The sequence below is a fragment of the Biomphalaria glabrata genome, chromosome 13, assembly GCF_947242115.1.
Source record: "Biomphalaria glabrata chromosome 13, xgBioGlab47.1, whole genome shotgun sequence".
NCBI classification, from domain to species: domain Eukaryota; kingdom Metazoa; phylum Mollusca; class Gastropoda; family Planorbidae; genus Biomphalaria; species Biomphalaria glabrata.
Window position 1 is genome coordinate 17,282,786 of NC_074723.1, and position 22,485 is coordinate 17,305,270.

The following is a 22,485-nucleotide window of genomic DNA, read 5'->3' on the forward strand; positions in this document are numbered from 1 at the left end:
TTATAAAGTGAGAATTTATAACACAGAGAGCTAATCAGATATAGAGTAACATTAAATTAGCAATTAAGATTAATACTAAATCAGCTAAACATTAAGACTAAATAAACTAAAGATTAAGACTAGATTTGGGTGCGCGGTGGCGTTATGCTTTCGAACCTGGGATCCTGAACCTGAATCTCGGTGAAGGCTGGGATTTTGAATTTTGGGATTTTTAGGGCTTTTCATTTATTATAACTATTAGCCGGAGACAAGCCAGTGTCTTAGAAACATTTTGAACTTCATCTATTCAAATTGAACAAAACCTATTCAACAATCTCCCACTGCACTACTGTTAACCTCTACATAGATAAAAAGGAATACTTCCACTCCCTTTGAAGATAATCACAGTCTAAGCTTGAGGCGTGCAAATCAATAGCAAGTCAAAGAGAGATTTAATGACCGGAAAACTCCCACGGCATCTTCCATATCATGTTACTTCCTGTAATTTCAATTACATATGCATGTCTATAAGAATAAAAACTTTTAAAGGTTGTTCAACAATTTGTCTAACATGTATCAAATATATGGTGATAACTGGAAATATAAAGTGCATTAAATGAAAAAGGAATAAGGAGCTTTTTATGTACGTATTTTCTAGACGCGCCCCCCCTCCCCCTCCAAACAAAAAAATATTAAATTAAAACCAGGTGTATGCATTGTACACTCTATTATTTTCAGCTCGTCTTTAAAGTAGGTAAAAGTTTTATTGTTTTCTTTTTTTAGAGAGGATACGAGAAACTGGAGAGGGGGGGGGGGTGAAAGAGAGAGAGAGAACAAGAGACTGAGTTTGTACACGTGTGTGTATTTTTCTATATAGTTCAGTGCTCCGCTCCTTGTTGCTGTACACCTTGAGAAATACTAAGTACTATTGTGTATGCGACTTGCCTTACTGGAGACAAACTTCATTTATTTTTTTATGAGTAGTTTTTTTTTTTTTTTTTTTTTACTAATTGGCAGTGAGAGTTTCAATTCCCATTGATATTAAAGACGATTGTTTGAAGTTAATAAGCTGAGTTATCCTCTTTCCATTACATTATAAGTCTTGGGCTTCGCAGTGGAGCAAGTGGTTGTGGGACAGTTCACAAACACTAGATACCTTTAAAACAACGGCGTTTGTATTTTTTATTCGTAAAAAAAAAATTTTTTTTCAAGACAAACCCACATAAAGCCTGCTGCTCTCTTTATCTTTCTCTGTCTCTCTGTCTGTCTCTTCTCTCTCTCTTTCTCTCTCTGACACACACACCTACTCTGTTATCTTGTTTCTTCCCCAACAAGACGCTAAAATTGTCAAAAGAACACAAAAAGATTGAGGAAATCAAAATGTAGAAACACAATGATATTCAAACACGCACACAAACACGCTCACAAACACGCACACAAACACGCTCACAAACACGCACACAAACACGCCCACAAACAGGCTCATACAAACATACCCGCAGTCTGTTAAAAAACCTAATCTTTCCTCATCCTTAAAGTCTTGTATACAATATTTGTTTCGTTTACTTTGCGTCGTAACAATTCCGAAAGGAAACAATCCTCCAACTTTTTAAACAGAACAAAAAGAGGTTTATCGTGTGGCCCACACAGAGACAAATACCTCTGTAGCTTTCATTCTGCCAGGAAATACCATTGTGCACAATCTAATGTAAATTTTACTGATAGCAAGATCCGTAACACAATAAATGCTTATAATGTTATAACGCATTCTTTTTTTCTTTTCATTCTTCTCTTATTTGGTCTCATTTGTACATTTTCACATTAAGTTTTCGATTCGATACATTTTCGATTCTAAATAATCACAACGACGCTATATTAAAATATCATCATTGCCAACTATGTGATGAAAATTAGTTAACGCTACAAGCGAAAATAGACCTCATTCACCAATCGTAAACAAACAACATTTAGTCACGTGATATTATTAATAAAACAACGAAAAAAAAACTGTCACGTGATAGCCATTGTGTATTAAAAATTACATTGTAATTTGTATAGAAGAGACAGAGAATTACGTGGCTAAATGTTGTTTGTTTACGATTGGTGAATGAGGTCCATTGTGCTGTACTGGGCTATAAATTACCTAATTTAAGCTAGCTATCTTAAGTAATCCGCCTATGTAAACGCTAATTACGTAATTATCTTCTCTTTTGAATGATCGTATGTAATTTATAGATCATTTATTTATCCCGCGATAAGTCATTCATAATACTTTTAGTTGTTGTCCCCAGGGATAATTAATAAAGCTTGTCTTCGAGTCCGAAGATCAATGAGGAATGCTTATTTCTCGTGGCTACTCAGCCCCAGTTGTGACCTGCATATTTCGCAACAGCTAGCGCAGGCATAGCCATTGTCAGCCAGTGGAGTGGTCGATTTAGATTTTATTTTCGCCATATAACCTTGGCAGCGGATTTTCATTTGGTCTCAAATGTGTATCCAGCGGTCTTTGTAAGTGACCTCCAGCTGTCTTGTTCTGAAGCCGCATACAACCAGGTGCTCTCGTCTATGTCAGCAAGTTGGCGCCTAAGCTGGTCTTTAAAGCGCTTGTGTGGAGCACTTGTGTTACGCCATAATCACTGGATTTGTTTCTTGGCTTTGTCGTAAATAGAAAAAAGCCTAAAAAAAAATTAAAAATTGATGATTTAAAGATTTAGAAATGCGGAACATAGAATCACTGGACCATATAACTGTGAAACTCTCTTCTTTTAAGTCGCTTCAAATGATGGTTTATGAGTTCCAAATGTATTTTATATGGAGTTATTATTGTGAACACTCATTTCGGCGTACCTCTGTATCTGAGTTGTAATGAAATGATAACGACTAGAATACCAATGACATGGCTTTATTCGACAAAATTAGACTACAGTAAACAGTGAATGAAACCAGCACGTCTAGCAGTCTATACACACACACACACACTGGACATGAAACACAACAATGGCCATGACCTTCAGACACGCTGGACGCACGCAGAAAATCAACTCAGTTACACTACAATCACCCCGCCTAAAAGTTATAGGAACATAAACATGTAAATAATAGTGAAGGACATCGATATAAAAGGCCTTAGTATCCCTACAGAATACTTAGAGTTACTCTATTGAAAAGCATTGTATAACTATAAACAAACACGTTATACACTATAAATTATCAGTCCCTAAGTGTCATATTATGCATACAAATATTAAGACCAGTTGTCTTGAATAATAATGTAATAAGTAATACAATACAAAAGCCTAACTAGAAAAGCTATACACTATAAAATGATCAGTTCAAAGTGTGTCATATTAAGCCAACAGATACTGAGTTAGAACTTGTGATATGGAAAAATAATTAAATAAATGTTAGACCTTATAATTAGGTCTGCTCGTTCTTGGTCTTAGGTTATATCTACCAGGACCAATACTGCCGTCGCTTGGAGTAGGTGACATCGGCGGCTCTCTAACTGAAGACTCAACCCCTGTATTTACTTCTTCTTGATGTCCATTTTCCCCTTGTTGTACATGTGTGTTAGGAGCAGCCATTGGTTCTATAGTCACATGGTCAGTAGGCACCTGCATCTGTGTTATAGGGTTTGTCTCCGGCTCAAAGTCTTCATGTTCCATATTTTGATACACCTCTGATTGTCCCTCTCTTGGAGCTGGGGCCAAATGTCGCAATGACACTGTTTCTTCTCTTCCCTCAGGAAGTCTTACAATGGCATACTTTGGGTTGCATGTAATTAAGTCCACAGCTATTGTACCATCGTCATATTATGATGCACGGACTCCCTTTTTTAACAACACTTTTCCTGGTTGAGCTAACCATGTCGGGAGTGATTTGCCGAAGGTGGACCTGCGATAGAACTTGAATATTCTCTCGTGAGGTGTCTCGTTTGTAGCGGTACACAGCAGAGAACGAAGAGAGTGCAGGGCTTGGTTTAACGCCTGCTCCCATTTGGAAACCGGGAGTCCTTGAGTTTTTAAGGCCAGAGTTATAGCTTTCCATAATGACCCGTTTAGCCTTTCTACTTGAGAGTTCCTTCTGGGATTATAAGGGGTCGTCCTGCTTGTAGCCACCCCTCTCTCGTGTAAAAATTCCTGCACCTCTCTTGACATGAATGAGGTACCTCTATCAGAGTGTACATAGTCAGGCATTCCGAATAGTCCAAATAAATTCTCTAGACATCTGATTACTGTTGAAGCTGACATATCAGAACAGGCGTATGCAAACGGGAATCTTGAAAATTCGTCAACTATAGTTAGCAGGTATGTGTTCCGAGATGTAGAAGGGAGCGGTCCTTTGAAGTCCATACTTAGTCTCTGGAAAGGCTGCATCGCCTTAATTAGAGTTCCATTAGAATTACTGAAATATCTGGGTTTCACTTCGGCACAGATTCTGCACTGGTTGACAACCAGCCTGACATCTTCACAAGAGAAAGGTATGTTTTTCGCTCGCACTAAATGCCATAGTCTTGTTACTCCCGGATGACACAGAGAGTCATGGAGCAGTTTCAATTCATTTCGACTCATAGCTGACACACACCCGTTTCTAGAAAACGTATCAGCCGCTACATTGTGTTTGCCTGGTCTATACAAGACATCGTAGTGGAAACAGCTCAGTTCCAGTCTCCACCTTTGAATTTTCTCATTCTTTTTTTTCCCTTTGCTCTGTTTGTCGTACATGAAGGCCACAGAGCGTTGATCCGTGACAAGGGTAAAGCGATTTCCTACTTAGTAGTGGTGCCATTTCCTTAAAGATTCCACAATGGCATAAGCTTCTTTTTCTATAGCTGAGTGCCGCCTTTCACTTTTAGAGAGTGTTCTTGAAAAGAACGCCACGGGGCGGCCATCCTGGTTGAGGGTGGCAGCTATTGCAACATCCGAAGCGTCTGTTTCAACCGTCAGAGGTCGAGTATAGTCGATGGTGAAGATGGCAGCTTTCTCCAGCTCCTGCTTTAATTCGTTAAGGGCTGTCTTTACTGTTTCTGAAAGAGGGAACGACATGTTATTTGCCAAAACATTTATTTTGTTAGAAAAATTTGGGATCCACTGTGAGTAGTACGCCAACATGCCCACGATCCGTTTTTGTGAGCGCATATCATGAGGAAGATTTCTTAAAGCCTGGAATCTTTCAGGGTCTGGCTTGAGAAGGCCTTTAGAAATTTCGTATCCCAATAGGCAAACTTTGTCAGTGGCTATCGTACTTTTGTCTTCATTAAATGTGATCCCATACTTTCTAAAAGCATCTAGAAATCTTTGCATATTCTCATCGTGCGACTCTTGATCATGACCACATACCGTTACATTGTCCACGTATGCAAAGGTGTCCTGCAACTTTTCATTCTCAATAATTTGATTCATTGTTCTCTGAAAGCATGCAACTCCGTTGGTAACACCGAAAGGGATGCGACAGAACTGGTAGAGTTTGCCACATGCCTCAAATGCAGTAAACGGCCTTTCCTCAGTCTTGATTGGTATTTGATGGTAGGCACTTTTGAGGTCTAGAGTACTAAAAACGGAATAGTTGGATATCCGTTCTACCAGTTCATCGACTCGGGGCATTGGGTATGCATCCAGTAAGGTGAAGCGATTTATTGTTTGACTATAATCAATGACCATCCTTCTTTTATGTCTCTCGTTTGTTGTCACAAGCACCTGTGCTCTCCAGGGAGACTTTGAAGGTTGAATGATTTTGTCCGAGAGGAGTTTTCTAACTTCGGACTCAATAAATTTGTTATCACCTATTGAGTGCTTTCGGGACTTAGTAGCTACCGGTCTGCAGTCAGAAGTTAGATTACTAAATAGGCTCGGTGTTTCGACTCGTGCTGCTTTAAGACCACAGATGTGTAGAGGATTGCGTTTTCCTCCGTACGGTATGGTCAATTCCTTATGAAGACTTATAAAGTCTACACCAAGGATTACATCCGAGCACAATCCAGCAAGTAGAGAAAGTTTGACCTTTTTGTAGTGTTCTCCCTTGTACTGGACATCGGCAAATGTATGTCCTAATGTCTTTTCAGAAAGATGTGTAGTGGCCATGAATATTCTGTTTGTAGACGGACGTACTGGCCATTTATTTCTCTTGACGATGGCTTCTGATATGTAACTTTCACAGCTGCCAGTGTCTATGAGAGCTTGCAACAGCAACCCGTTGACGTTCACTTGGGCCGTAGACTGTGTAAGCCCAGAGAAATGCGTTGATGACAAGGTACATGGAGTTATCACACTGGTCAGTGATATTTTGCTGTCAGCTTTGTTGGCTGTTGTTTTACTTGATTTACAAACAGTTTGGAAGTGTCCCTTTTTACCGCACTGATGACATAATGCATTTCGAGCAGGGCATTCAGTCCTAGAGTGTCTCCTCCTACCTCAAAAGTAGCATAGCGACTTAATGGCATTTAATTCCTGGTCTTCGTTAGAAATGTATGTTTCTAGATGGGAGCTAGTTGGTGTTTTCATTGCCCCACAAGAGATTTTGTTCGTTGAATTGTAAGCCTGAGCATGCGTTGTGGCTGTTTCTAACACTCTAGCCAAAAGCGCTTTGTAGAGTAAGAGATGTCTTTTCCAGTAACCGCTGTCTAATAGTGTTGGATGCCAGACCAGTTATGAAGGCGTCTCTAATGCAAATGTCTCTGTGCTGTTCAGCAGTTACTTCTTTAAAGTCACAGTCCCGGGCCAGGCTTCGCAACTTTAGCATAAAGGACTCTACCGTTTGGCCCGGCTGCTGTTTACATGTAGCAACCAAATGTCTAGCAAAAATGTCATTCTTTACCTTAATATAAGTAGTCTTGAGTGTGTCTATGGCCATCGAATAGGACGATACATCACTGATGAGCATATAAACCGTAGCAGATACGTGATTCTTCAACAACTTTAGTTTAAAGTCTTCGTTTATATCCTTGATGGATGAAAGAAAATTCTGAAATGTGTCATACCAGTGAGTCCATTTTTCTGAGGCCAGAGGAGCATTAGGATCAATGTCCAACTCTTTCGGTCTGAGTAATTTATCCATTTTAAATTAAGGAATCCAACACTAATCCAGATACATAATTTTGTCGAATAAATTGTAATGAAATGATAACGACTAGAATACCAATGACATGGCTTTATTCGACAAAATTAGACTACAGTAAACAGTGAATGAAACCAGCACGTCTAGCATACCACTGATGCAGTCTATACACACACACACACACTGGACATGAAACACAACAATGGCCATGACCTTTAGACACGCTGGACGCACGCAGAAAATCAACTCAGTTACACTACATGAGTGTAGTGGTTTTCTTACAGCATTATCTGTCAGTTTTGTCGGCAAACCTGATCATAACAAAACAATTCGCTTAACATGCGATACAAACAAATAAAGCAAACAACAAATACAAACAACAAATACAAACAACAAATACAAAAAAAACAATGAAATCGGGAACAAATAAAACCCAGCAGACGACAGACATGGCCGGAGTGTATGTGTTTTCTGTGTGTCTGTATTCTGTTCGGACAGAGAGTAAAGCGATAGAGAGAGGAGGGGGGGGGGGGAAAGAGAGAATTGGAATCAGGGGAGATAACCAAGATAAAAAAACAAACCGTGTACGTGACATTTCCGAATTCATGCGTTCCTTGGTTAGATCGGAGTTTAAATTGAAAATTATCCTGGTTCCGGTGAACATAAAAATAAAAAAAAAAAAAGGTAGTAGAAGTACGGCGTTTCTAAAACTTGTTTTGTTTCAGGTACCCTTCGAGTAGACTCTCACTTGTTATATCAAATTACTCTTCCTTTGATCATTATAAAGAGTATATTAGACCCCCCCCCTCTATAAGGAATTGTAATATCCGGTTTTTCTCGCAAATGATAACTTTCAATATATATATTTTTATAGTTTAGTACTTACATATTAGCTACATAAACTCCAAAATACTATAAGTTTAGTTAAACATGTTTTAGACTAAGTAAAAACAATACAGCCTACAATGTACTATTTCTTTCTTTATTTTAAATTCTCTCCGTATTCTTCTGCCCAGTCACTTTCCGTACATACTCTCCATCCACACCCACCCCCGCAACAACATCCACACCCACCCCCGCAACAACATCCATACCTTGTTCATGCGGCAGATAGATTCGTGACGATCAGGTGGACCTCCCCTAATCCCCAAGCCTAGTTAAAACCTTGCCAGGTTGTCTTCTGCAAGTGGCATGGGCTAGGAGGGGATAATCTACGTTCGAAGCTTATAAACAAAAATGACTCATTTTTTGCTAGAATAAACAACTAGTGTATCAGCTTTGACTAACGTCACCAAGATAAACTTGTATGAATCAGTTTACAGATAATTAAACAATCACATCTCTCGTTGGCTGTTGTAAAAGAGGGACGACTAGCTCTCCTAGACAATTACTTCAATACTTTTGTTTCTGGAGTTACGGCCGTCAAGTAAGTGGACGGCCTCAGTCTCGAAAGATGGCCTAGACCCGCTCAAAATGCTTCATTTTCAGGGACAACTTAAACAAAAAAGATGGACATGAGACTAAAATGTACCAATACTTTAATGTACTTTCATTTAGCTCATTTTCATTAAAAGTACAGGCCTTCACTAAAACCCTGGGCAGGTCACACACTTAACTAAAATCTGCCTTGCTACTGTCATCTAGACCAGGGGTCGGCAACCTTTTCACTCGAAAGAGCCAAAAATTACAATTTGCAAATATTTTAAAGTTTTTAAAGAGCCACAAATTTTATCTTGCCAAATATAAATAGTACTTGCACAATTAATTTTTTAAAGAAAAAAAAAACGAATCTATTGATTCATATATGTGCTTTTCACAAAAAAAATAGATGCTATATATATTTAGCATCATTAGATAATTATTTTTTATTTTGGTAACAACTAAAGCAATTAAACATTTATTTACAATACTAACTTGTACTTCAATAACAAACAATCGAACAGACTAATTCAGTGGGAGCGATGACTTTGGTTTTTAGTAAGATTGGATTACATCGAACTCATAACTTGTGTTTAGTTCCAAACACGACTGTACATTTTCATTTGTTAGTTGGCTATTACTTTACTTTTAATTATATTCATGCAAAAGAACTCTTTCTCACACGAATATGCCGATCCGACAATAGTCAGCCTTCCAAATGCCAACTTTTTCACCTAACTGTAGCAATATGGAAGATTATTCCATGCGTCGAACATAAGTGCCTCATCTTGAGGCATTTCTTTTAAAGTTGTCACTTTTGTTGCGGTACGTACATTTCTGGGGCCTTCAACTCTTCCAACTTGATTTTTAACTCTATAATTTTTCCATCACACAATGCTTTACTTTTTAAATCGATCAATTGCATGTCTAGAGATCCAGTATCAATTCCAAGTAGATATAAATGCTAGAATGGTTTTGTTGGCTTGAACTGCTCAAATCTGTCAAGAAATTCATTTTTGATTTTTTGTTATAACTGTGCTGAAGTAATTTATGTCGAAAGTTTCACTGATTTTATCGTGATACTGTCTTAAACATTGAAAATGAAGTAACTTACCGCTCTGAATATCTTCTGCAAAAATAATTAATTTTTCTACTAAACAAACAAATTCTACTACCAAAACATAGGATGAGTTTTCCTTTCCTTACAGTTTTAGATTCAGCTCATTTCATTTCGCTTTTATTTCCACCATAAAGTTAAATTTTTGCAACCATTTGTCGTTCTCTAATTCAGGGTGATTAATGCCTTTTCCAATGTAGGAATGTATTTATTTCATTCCAGCACAAATCAAAACGTTTCACTCTTTGGAAAGCCATCGCACTTTATAGGGCAGAAGGAGTTCGGAATACTGAGTCTCCATTTCGTTTAAGAATTCTTTAAACTGACGATCTTAGAGTGCTTTTGATAAGTGATGTTAACAATCATGATTATCAAATGTATGACTTCAACTATTTCAGCCATAAATGTTTGGGCACAAAGCGCTTCTTGATCTATTATACAGTGAAATATAAGAATTTGGTGGTTTATTTGGCTCCAAAGAATCGTTGATGCTCCTGTAGTTTTCCCTGTCAGACTTCTGGCTCCATCAGTTGCTATTGAAACGATTTTATTTAACTCGATCTTATTGTCTTCAAGGTATTTTTGCATGGTATTCGCTGTATCTTCCCCTCTAATTTTTTACGAGAGCAGTAGCAATCCTAGAAGGTCTTCTTTTGGACCTTGGGAAGACATATACCTGACAAAAAGGTCAACTTGAGCGTGTTTTTCATGTCTCAAGACTCTCATCTATAGCAAGTGATACGGCAGAAGAAAGTTCAATATCTTCCACCTGCAATTATGTTAGATTTGAAGACATGTTGGCTATTCTATCTTGTACTGTTTTAGCGGCTTGTGGATTGTAGATTTTCTTTCAAGATTTCTGGTTTCTTTTTGAAATCACGAAACAGTTCTTCAGATTCAAGTAGGAAGCAGTCTTTGGCATATTCATCATCTGAAAATGGTTTGCCTTTTTGTGCAATTTCTACTGGTACCGCATAGCTTGCCAGATTAGCATTACTTGTAGATTGCTTCTAACTTTGAGAAGATCAATCGCTTCTTACTCATTTGCTTTAACAACAAACTATGCGTCACAGCCAAAGCGCGTGGTGAAGACGCCAATTTGTCTTGCGTCGAAAGCGAATGAAAGCCTACATAGAAACACCCGACGTTGGCGTTATTAGAGAGTTTCCGACGGATTGACGACAATGACGACGGGTGTAATGGGGGTAGGGGTTAAGAGGCTTAGGGATAGAATCGGCGCCTAATCCTCGTTAAACGATTCAGAACTCTTCTAAAAACAATTTCGATAAAATAAATAATATGTGCGTATGGAACTAAAGAGCCGCAGCTTCACATCCAAAGAGCCGCATGTGGCTCGCGAGCCGCAGGTTGCCGATCCCGGATCTAGACGCAAAGAAATCGGCTTGCTGATGTCATCGCAATGAAATGATATCTAGCATGGATTTAGAGGTTGCCTGTCATTTGCTGGGGATATCACTGCAACAACGCGCACAAAAACACGCCATTTTTTATTTAGAAATCTGTGGACACTTGCATCATATTTTTTTTATTAACTCCAAGTCTATCAACAACACTTTGTTTTAAGATTAAGAAAAAAAAAACTTGATGACGAACATAAAACTCAAAATAAATAGAAGAAATAAAAGAGAAAGTGGTGGGGGGGCATTCTGAAACAAATATTGAATGAAGTTCTAAACGATCCTTAATAAGCTGAGTCAACATGAGGGGAAAATAAGGAAATAAGGAAGTAGTAATAAGCTTTGTATTTTCAAAAGCATTAAAGTTTGTGTGTTCTTGTTGGGCACTACTTATGGAATATTTTTGAAATTTCTTAACAATCTTCCACTTCTCATTCTTATACTTCATACGTTCGTTTATATAGCCCGATACTGCTACAAATTACTCTCTCTCTCTCTCTCTCTCTTACTGTATTTTAGTGCTAAAAATGTCCTTTGAATATAAACAGGCTCTTACATTCAAAATATGAACACATAGCAGACTCCTGATATCAACTAAACAATGAAAATGTCCTTTGACGTAGTAAGATAGTATTTCAGTTTTTACCAGATACTGCCAGATAGTTTTAGATAATACAACATAGTGCTAGAAAAGCCAGATAGTTTTTGTTATTACAACATAGTGCTAGAAAAGCTAGATAGTTTTAGTTATTACAACATAGTGCTAGAAAAGCCAGATAATGTTGCTTCGGTGTTCAGGAACTTGAAAGTGAGACAACGCAATGTATCCTCTCGCCTGATCGATTCGGAGAATTGGCTCCACTGATCAGTTTCAGACTTTGTTCTCCACCTAATAACTCGATTCACTTTGAACCATTTATCTGTTAAGAGATTGATGGCTCCGACAAATTGCTTGTTTTCTGGCCTTCCTAGTGATTCCTCTGTAGAACTCGGGAGACACTAGGAGCTAGAATGAGGAAAGAGAGGTAGATACACAGAGAGAGAGAGAGAGAGAGAGAAAGTAGGTATCGATCTGTAGAAAAGAGATAAAGGCACATACAAACAAAGGGAGAGAGAGAGAGATAAGGGGAACAATAGATACAGAGATAGAGAAACAGAGGAGAAATATAGATAAAGAGAGAGAGAGAGAGTAGTTAAAGGTTTGACCACTCAAACAAGTCCCGCTACTGATTGTGTAGCGATGTGCGTGAGAAAGATCAGAGAATGGAATTACATCCCTTGAAATGTGAATGTCTTTCTCTCGTTGACACTAGAAATTAATTCCTGCTGTAAAATAGTTCGCGCCATCCATCAAGCTTTCATTTAGATCTTCAACTCCACCGAGAAACTGTTTTCAACAAGAAATATCATTTCAAAACGTCAAAATTTAACAAACAAAAGTTTCTGTTTCATTTTTGTTTCCTGCGTCTCCATCAATTTACATTTCCTATACTCGCTCCATTTTCACGAGGGTCGTCGACTCACTGCCCTGGCGGTCTCTCTTGACAGTTTGAAATCAACTGAACGTCTCTGCCTTTCAAACTATCCGCTGGTCATTTTCTTGTCCTCTCTCTGAATGGCCTGTCTCAGTGACCCTACCACCCACCCACCCACCCACCCACCCCGGCTTTCCAAGCTAGCTCCATGCTGTCAATATCTATCTATCTCGTTGAGTCCCAAGTGGTTACAGCTATTTATCACCTAATTCATTTATTTCCAAACATGTGTGTGCTGGGGGTCAGTATGAGTTTGTGTGCGTGTTAAAGGGGGGGGGGATTACTCTCCCTTCCTCGTGCTTGATGCTCGCTGACCCGATGATTGCAGAGCATGGGAAGACGCCAGTATAGTCAACGTCAGCATAGTCAACACGCGACTTTTAAACGAGAATCATGAATATATCTTTTTTTTTTTTATTTTAGTTCGATCTTAATTGAAGTATATGGTAAAGCATTACTGTTAACTATTGTGGCTGATTCTGATATTCAGCTACAGTCCATGGTTGACAAACTATCTGCTGCTTGCCAGAAGTTCGGCTTAAACATCAGTCAAAGCAAGACTAAGATACTTGTCCAAAACACAAACACTGCACCTCAAGTAAGCATTAATGGCCAACCACTAGAAATTGTTGATCACTTTTGTTACCTTGGCTCCATCATATCCAACAACACTCTACTGAATAAAGACATAAACAACAGGATAGCCAAAGCAATGGCCACCATGTCACGGTTGCAGAAAAGAGTCTGGGACAACATATTGCTGACTAGCAGTACTAAAGCCCTAGTCTACCGGACCTGTGTGTTGAGCACCTTGCTGTACGGAAGTGAAACATGGTCAACCTACTCATGGCAGGAAAAAAAGCTGAATGTCTTCCACCTCCGATGCCTAAGGCGGATCTTTAAAATAAGGTGGCAAGATAAGATAACCAATGAGGAAGTGCTACATAGAGCAGGATGCCAGGACATCCGCTCTGTTATCAGCAGCAGACGCCTTGGCTGGCTTGGCCACGTTCGTAGAATGCCAGTAGGTCGACTTCCACAGGACATCCTTTATGGCGATCTAATAGAAGGCAGGAGAGCCGCTGGTCGCCCACTTTTACGTTATGCGGATGTATGCAAACGCGACATGAAGCTCTTCAAAATCGACACTGGCAACTGGGAAGAGGTGGCACTGGACAGATCCACATGGAGAGAGAGCATAAAGAAAGGGTCACAGATTGCAGATGTCATACACAACAGAAACAGAAAGAAGGGTGAAAATGCAACGGCGCCTGGTGATTATATATGCCCAACCTGCGATCGCAGCAATGTATCAAGGATTGGCCTCTTTAGTCACACAAGAAGTTGCAAAGGGAAAAGATCGTCTCTCGAGACGTAAAATGCCACAGACAAGACTGTTAACTATTGTCACCACGTTATTTTGGATGGTCGTGGCTGACATCGGGTTCATATTGTAATGTAGGCATAATCAGGATGCATTATTTTACGTTCATACCTCTCTCTCTCTCTCTCTCTCTCTCTCTCTCTCTCTCTCTCATAAATTAGTAAATAACTCTCGATATAGCAGACACAAATAATACGTTTAATACATACAATATGAACACCACATAGGGAATATGCTATCAAATTCTAGAATTATCTGTAATAATCCTTTATAGAGATATAGTAATAACTTGTTAACTGGTACAAATCTCAATTGCTTTATAATAACTATATAGTGACTACATTCAATGACTACAATCTACTGACTGTCCTTACTAACTGATCCTAAGTCTCGCTGGTTAGCTCAAGGTTAAAAGCGTTCACTTTTAGAAACCATGAGTTATGAATTCCACTCTTAATATCAAAATAGGGTCTCTACTATATGGAACCAGCTTTGAGGTGGCACCAACTATCTCACTATTTCAAGTATTGCGCCTTCTAGCTTTGTCCTTAGCTCTCTGTTGTATACATGTAGAGATTCAGAAAAGGCTCAGGGTATTAGAGATGTCAAGAAATAACCACTTTAGGCTCAGGATATTAGAGATGTCAAGAAATAACCTCTTTAGGCTCAGGATATTAGAGATGTCAAGAAATAACCACTTTAGGCTCAGGATATTAGAGATGTCAAGATATAACCACTTTAGGCTCAGGATATTAGAGATGTCAAGAAATAACCTCTTTAGGCTCAGGATATTAGAGATGTCAAGAAATAACCACTTTAGGCTCAGGATATTAGAGATGTCAAGATATAACCACTTTAGGCTCAGGATATTAGAGATGTCAAGAAATAACCACTTTAGGCTCAGGATATAAGAGATGTCAAGAAATAACCATTATTTACTATTCGATTGGCAGGGCCTCGAATGAGACATTCTTATCTTGTCTTATATAATGCAGACGTTACTTCAAAAAATGATAGATAATACAGGAAGTTAAATTATTCATCTACTATGTGATTTCTATGTAGGAGAGGTAGTGAATTGACCCCTTACCATTCCTAAAATCAGAGGTGTGGAAGCTGGGTGGCAAAGTACTTGGCTTCCCAACCAGAGGGTCTTGGGTACGAATCCTGGTGAAAACTAGGATTTTTAGTTCTGGGATCTTTAAGGGGCCTCTGTGCCCACCCAGCTCTACTAGATACCTAACATTATTTGGGGAAAGTAAAGGCGTTTGGTCGTTGTGCTGGCCAAATGACACCCTAATTAGCCATAAGCATCAGATTAGAAACAGACGACTTTTACGTCATCTGTCCTATAGACTTTTTTTTTTCTGCTTCTGCCCCATTTCTCTAATTGTCGACTTATCTTATGCTTTAAGAAAGTCTTTCATATACAAAACAAATACCAGACTGATTGGGTCAAGCTCACTTCGGCGTTAAGTCTGGCACTTTAAATTGGGTCGCAGACAATGAAACAAATTGTGTCAGAACATCAGCACAAACTAATGGACCTCATTCACCAATCGTAAACATACAACATTTAGCCACGTGATAATATTGATAAAAACAATGGAAAAAAAAAACTGTCACGTGACAGCCTGTGTGTATTACGTAATTTGTATAGACGAGATAGAGAACCACGTGGCTAAATGTTGTTTGTTTACGATTGGTGAATGAGGTCCATTGAGGAGATTATCGTGGTATCACTCTGCTCGAAAAATCAGCCCTAAATCTAAACCTTTTCTTTGTTACTATAAATAGTGAATAGTTGTAAAAATTGTTAATTTAAAGAGTAACATTAAATTCTTGCTTAATTAATTATACAAATAAAAGTGTTTTTTTGTTTTCAGAAAAGAAAAAGTAGCCGTTGCACCAGAACTTTGAAAAATCTAAAATATGATATCGGACTTGAAATATTTTCCCCCTTTTTTTTTGTTAAGATCTAAACGGGACGGGCGGGCAGACAGACCACGCAAAACTAATAGTGGCTAATCCCTTTTCGGGAGGCCTCTAAAAAATACGAAAAGCACGCCACTGTAGCCATTTTGTATCCAACTATGTCCAACTATTCCCAGTGGCAAATCAAACTCTTTTTGTAGTGTGATTATGTTGTCTGGCATGTCGTGAGTGAGGAATGCGGTGCACCTAATTCAATTGTATCTTTTTCAGCAGCCCATCTTTCTTTTTTTTTTTTAGAACTTCATCACATCCATTCATTCTCTTTCTATCAAATTGTTAATGGATTTCTCTCAATTTATCTCTTTATTGTCTCCCAGCCAAATGGATTCTTTTTTATTCCTCTTCTGTCGTCAGAATAACAGAAAACGAAAAGTCCTTACGTCCCTTGGCTATGTGTAAAGTATGCAATGCTAGGGAGTTCCTACCTTTATTGTTCTAGTCAATAGTACAAAGCATATAGCTCTATTTGGGCTCGTGACCTCTCAAGAAGAATAAAACTCTAATAATATGCGATATGAACAAAAATGGGTTGTCTAATTTGTTTACCTATTTGGGTTGCAACAGGGACCCAATTTTTACATAGCTTTTATCTACTCACTCTGTCTGTCTGTCTGTCTGATATAGGTTTGGAGCACGTTAATTCTTCCTCTAATTCGTGGATCAAGTTGAAACTTTACATAATTTATTGTATCTGAAGATATTCAGGATTGATAAAAAAATAATTAATAAATTAGTTGATAAATTATTGATAATTAATTATTTTGTTTGGTTTCGAATACGGGGAATAAATGCTATTTATCTGTTTCGTATCAAATATGAGTAATAAATGCTACTTATTAAGAGATGCGGCTTTAAATATGGAGCTATTTCCCTTTTTATTTTTTGTATATGGTTATTCTCCCACGTCCCTATTCTACTACACTACATGAATCATTAAAAAAAAATATTAGTTGATCAATTAATAGTTATTAATTAATTTAGTTTTATATATATATATAATCATCTAGAGGAGAATTAGATTGAAGATATAGATCTAGTAGAAATTTTAAAAAATTGGAATAAAAGAAAGTTAAGAACCAAAAGAAGTGTTTAAAAGTTTTTAAAGCGGAAGAAATTATATCTTTGTACTTTAGACATTAGACATATAAAAATAGTTTTGGTACATTTAACAGCTGCGATTTTGATCTTTAAAAAAGAGCTTAGCGGTTCCAGGCTTAATTGAAGTAACAATAGGCTAATCTTTTGTTCTTTAACATCCTAGGCAAGTGGGAGAACTAATGATGATCAAGTCTAACATTTTATAGAGTAGATTTTATAGAGTAGATTTTATAGAGTAGATTTTATAGAGTAGATTTTATAGAGTAGATTTTCACAAGAAATATTCTTTTAGCGATGTAAAAATTAACCCATTTGATTTTTCTATATATTTCCTTATAGAGATTCAAATGCAGATTTATATGTTTCACTTAGTAAATACATACAGTATTAAAAAAAACATTTATTTATTTTTACCCACAGGGCGACTGAGGTTTCAATTGGGGTCACGACAGTCTTCATCGCGTTCCTGACACTTAACCATCGGCATCAACGAGCAAAGCGTCGTCAGCAGCAGCAGACGCAACAGCAGCAACAAATCCATGGAGATCTAACACGAGACTGTATCGTGTGATAATGTAATCGTCAGTGACGGAGATAGGATGCAAACAAACCAACATTTCGAGGATGTCTGTTTCTAGTGAATCAAGTTCGGCGTTCTTATCTCCCTTAGATGGAGACACCAGTACAAGAGACGTGAACACAATTTGTCGTTTGGCTTTCATATCTGCTAGTGACGTTTTTGTTCATTGAAAAGGAAAAGAAATGTTTGACCAAAAACGATAATAGAAAATCAGGTAGCAAAACTAAATAATTTACGAATGAATTCAAAACTAAATTAATAACAAAAATTTTAAAAAATAAATAGACGTATTTTTATTCTACTCAAAACGTAAATAACACAATGGAAATGTAAAAGAAAAAATAAAACTGAAACTGAAATAACGAAAGTACAAAGATTTTTTTTTGAGAAATAGTCAAAAAGTTGTATAAAAATAACTATAATTGTTTCCATTTCCGTTCATTTTTTTTTTATTTTCCCTTTCATAATCGTTAACTTCTAAACGACTTTCAAAGAAGGCGACAAAACATCTAATTATAGAAAGACTAATGTTAACATATCTGTCCATCAATATCTGCCCCCATCAAGTAGGATCCATGCAACAGACCACTGCAACGAATGATATGATTCTTTTGTTTAACACTTTTCCTCCAAGTAATAATCATATTTGGTAGAAACCTTCCATTCACATCACTGCTAAGGAAGACAACAAGACTAGGTAAGACATCACTTTTAGCGAAGATATCGTCCTTAGGGAAGATATAGTCCTTAGCGAAGATATAGTCCTTAGCGAAAATATAGTCCTTAGGGAAGATATGATAGCTAAGAAAGACATCACTGTTAGCGAAGACATCATCGTCAAGTAATAATCATTGCTAGAGAAGATATTTCTAGTGACGTCAACATAGGATTACATTATCCCTCGGGAAGACACCACAGCTTTGAAAGACATCCCTGCGATCAATGAAAGTAAAATATGAACTTTGACAAGATGCGTCACAATGTTTTAAAAAGTAAGGATCTTGTTCATATATTTTCCTATACAGAAGAAAGCATATGCTGGAAAGAACTCTCTCATGCCGTGCTCTGAACTTCAATGTCTATTTGTTTCGTTTCTTATCTGTGAACAATATTTAAATATACTTAAACGTGCTTATATATTTCCTTCAACTTTGGAAACCAAATTTGTAAAAAAGCTTCAATGATCAATGACATTAACATCAAGTGTATTGCTAATAAAATGTGTAGAATCATTCTTATTGGTACCATGTTATGCAATTCGGACCAATGGCTATCTTTTCATGGGTCACTTTACTAGAGCTACATGGAGTTGAACTGATGCCACGTTCTTGCAAGTGATGTTCTAATCTATCTTTTAAAACTTGATGTATTCATTCTATACCAATGTAAATCATATGAAGTATTGTCCATTAGTTTCGTAGATGTCAAAAAGTTTGATCCAAATCAAGAATTCAAACCAGGATGTGAGACCTGATTTCTTATGATTGTTTTTGGCATTAGAAGTGGACAAGTTGGATCCATTAGCTCTACAACTTTTAAAAACTACAATAACATGTATACAATTTGTATTACTTAATTTTACATAGCGTTAAATCTCAATTAGATACGCAGTTAATTTTTTAAAATTTCTAATATAATTAAATATTAATACTTAATATTAATGTTTCCTCTATGTTTCTCTCTCTCTCTCTTATGTTCATTCCTTGTCTGCGACATAGTAGGGAAAACTATTAAAGAATACTTACTTAATCATAATTGTCATAATCTTCTATTGTTTTTGTTTTCTTTACATAATGCTGAACATTTCTTTTCAATTCAGTATGTTACTGATTTAAATGAATTAATGTTTTATGACCTTAAGAACTTTATGTAACACTTTCAAAAAAATGATTCTCAAACAAAGAAAATGTATAATTAACGACTTATCTACTTTGTCTTCTAAAAAGAATCTAAATAAATTAACAGCTATGATATTTTAAAAAATGTCTCCGCGTTACACATCAGCTATTGCTATTATGTTGCTATGTTGTATTGGGGGGAGGGGAGGGGGTATCTAGTATATAGTTAACTTTGAATTAAAAATTTGATGTAATTTTTATAAATTGGCTTATATAGTGTTTTTGTTTTAGACGTGTTTTTAATATGATGTATCCAAAGTTTAATTACAGCCTCGGGTTATGTTACCCTTATCTTAACTTATCTTATATGATACAGACGTTACTTCAAAAAAGAAGATGATTACATCCTACGTCCTACCCTTAAGGTTCAGGAGCAACGCCAACAGAAAGCTGTGTAGCTCAAGAGAGCATAGCATGGGTGAGAATAACAATTTAGAAACAAACTTAATATAAAGACAATGTTATTCATGAAACTATTACCCAAGTACTAAGATATGATTGAAAATAAAAAACCCACAATTAACTGTATGTTGACCCTTTTATTAACCTTCTGGCTGTTTGGTGAGTGTTGAATATCAATTCCAACTTAACACCTTAATAAAAAGGTCTCTTTCCATAAACACCAAGTTTAATCTCCATCAAACAGCCATCAGAGTGACCCTTGGCCAGTCCAATATCCCAACAAACCACTCACAGTGAACGTGCCTCCACTGCTGATCTAGGAGATCAAAAGCCCCTCTTTTGTTAGTCCTTCGATTGTCCAAGCATCGGGCCATCAGTGGGATGGGGTGGAGGGGGGCACCGGTCAAGGCAAAATGGATGCAGTCATGACGGCTCAGTTCCCCAGTGTTACGTAAGTAAACAACCCTTCCAGGAAATGACTAGCAGTCAGATGAGTAATTGTCGACATTAAAAGTCGCTAATACAACTTTAGAATGATCCAGGGGAGACAACAGACTCAATTTCTAACTTACCTTTGTTTTTTTTATTTTTTTCAGAGTATAAATATAGTATGTCCATTTAGTTCTGACTTATCCTCTTCCAGTCCTTATAGCCTGTTGTAAAATGCACAATTTGTAACAGAATTCAGTTTGAAAGTTTGAAAGAGTATATAGTATGCCCATTTAGTTGTGAGCTATTTTTCCCAATAATTATACCCTGCTGAGGGGGCAAGGTGACCGAGTGGTACAGTACCTAACTTCCGAACCAACGGACTGTGGTTCATATCCTGGTGAAGAGACCACCAAATCTGATGGAAACCTGACATTGGTTGGGTGGAAAATAAAGGCGGTTGGTCTTTGTGCTGGCTACGTGACGTCCTCGTTAACATCGGTACACAAAAACAGATGACCTTTACATCATCTGCCACATACATTTCAAAGTGGGAGAGGGTGAGAGAGAATTGGCGAACAGCACACTCTATACCCAAACATTCATAATTTAAGGATTAACAAAAAAAAAAATTAACGTTAAAAAAAAATATTTAAATCCATTCATTATTTAGGAAGCTGAAGCCTATAAGCACTAAATAGTAAAATCAGCCATTAGCGCACGTAATTCCTAAATTGTTCATAGTTCATGATAATTTGTTGGTTCATTGTTTTTCTGTAGCAGACTCGTGAAAGTCCTCACTTCTCACATAGGTGCCAGGGCTAGACTTAGACATATGCATACTATAGGTTACTATTTGATTGGCAGGTCCTCTTATGAGACATTCAATAATTATTTCATTACTTCCTTTTTCAGAGAAGAAATAGCCAAACTTTCCTCACTTTTGTTGTAGGACTACATAATTTTAGTTTTTTTCGCTGTTCATTTTTTATTTGCTGATTTCATTAGATCACTTCACCAAGGGCCTCCAATTAGTTACGGCTGGCCCTGCATGCACATCAGATGAACGTAGACCTTAAACGTAAGATGTGTTTGGCTGACAATGTCTTCAGTTCTATGACTGAGTGTGTCGCAGGGTTTTTAGGCTTTCTTAGTAACTGAAGTGGCCACGGAAAAAAATAAATTCATTTAAGGGGGAGCCACCGGGAAATGTTTGAAAAAAAAAACTTCTAATTACTTATGGAGCTATCCAACTTTCTAATTGAAAACCTGCAGAGTTAAGAATTATAATGATATTAGGATTTATACAAGGCTATGAAGTTCTTTTTTTTTTCAAGCCATTTTTTTGCCTTTATTTTGTCTCTTCATTCCTCGCTGTCTTTTGCCAAGACTCGAGTCTACTTCAAAGATATGTCCGTTCTCATTGATTCTTTGGTCTGCTTCGCATTCCTCTACCTGGTACTGCTCCCTGTAGAAAGATCTTAGCAGACCCTGTGTTTCTCGTGATATCACCGAATAGTTCTTTTTTTTTTTTTTTTGGTAATGATCAGACGAGGATCAGGGTTACTGTCGCCAGTTGTTGCTGCGCCTGTTTAGGTGAGTTTCAGTCGTACGGCAAGCTTACAGAAGTAACTGGCAATGCCTCCCAGAATTATCTACTGCATTTAGGTGATGACTATTATATGTTGTAAAATCTTTGAAGGTAAAGGCGGGTTATTGTCGGAACATATAGTCAATGTTGATGGTCTTGTTAAAAGACTAAGATAATGGAAGAGAATGTCCGCTCTGACCATGATTTTTTTCTCTCCGTGAAAGCCTGGGACAACCAATCTCCAACAGTGGACACTGAGATAGCCTGAATGTCTTTTGGAATCACCACAGACTGAAAGAGCAAACGCACAAAAATAATTGTCTGCAATCATGATGTTTTAATTATAATACATAACCATACAGACCTCTTTTTTTATTTTAATATGCTTAAGAATAGAATATTTTTTTATTCAGTAAAGTTAAGGTGGATTACAGTGTCCCTTTTAAACCATGCCGTCTATAGAGCAGATGATGTTAAGGTCATCTGCTTCTTTGGCTAACTGATAACGAGCAGGTGTCATGTGGCCAGCACAACGACCAACTGCCTTTACTTTCGCCAACTAAAGTCAGGTACCTATTAGAGTTGGC

The 22,485-nt window shown here is 37.3% G+C and overlaps 1 protein-coding gene across 5 annotated transcripts in view; it reads left to right on the top strand.

Annotated features, from left to right (window-relative positions):
- The window catches only part of LOC106077515 (uncharacterized), a 105,861-nt gene extending 85,869 nt beyond the window's left edge, over nucleotides 1-19,992 (top strand). For 4 of the 5 annotated variants that reach the window (XM_056008836.1, XM_056008834.1, XM_056008835.1 and 1 more), the window contains exon 5: nucleotides 17,419-19,992. In XM_056008836.1, the coding sequence (XP_055864811.1) occupies nucleotides 17,419-17,569 (151 nt within the window). In that variant the 3' untranslated portion in view covers nucleotides 17,570-19,992. The remainder of the gene's footprint in view (nucleotides 1-17,418) is intronic. The other variant, XM_056008833.1, reaches the window with a different exon arrangement.
- The last annotated feature ends 2,493 nt before the right edge of the window (nucleotides 19,993-22,485 follow it).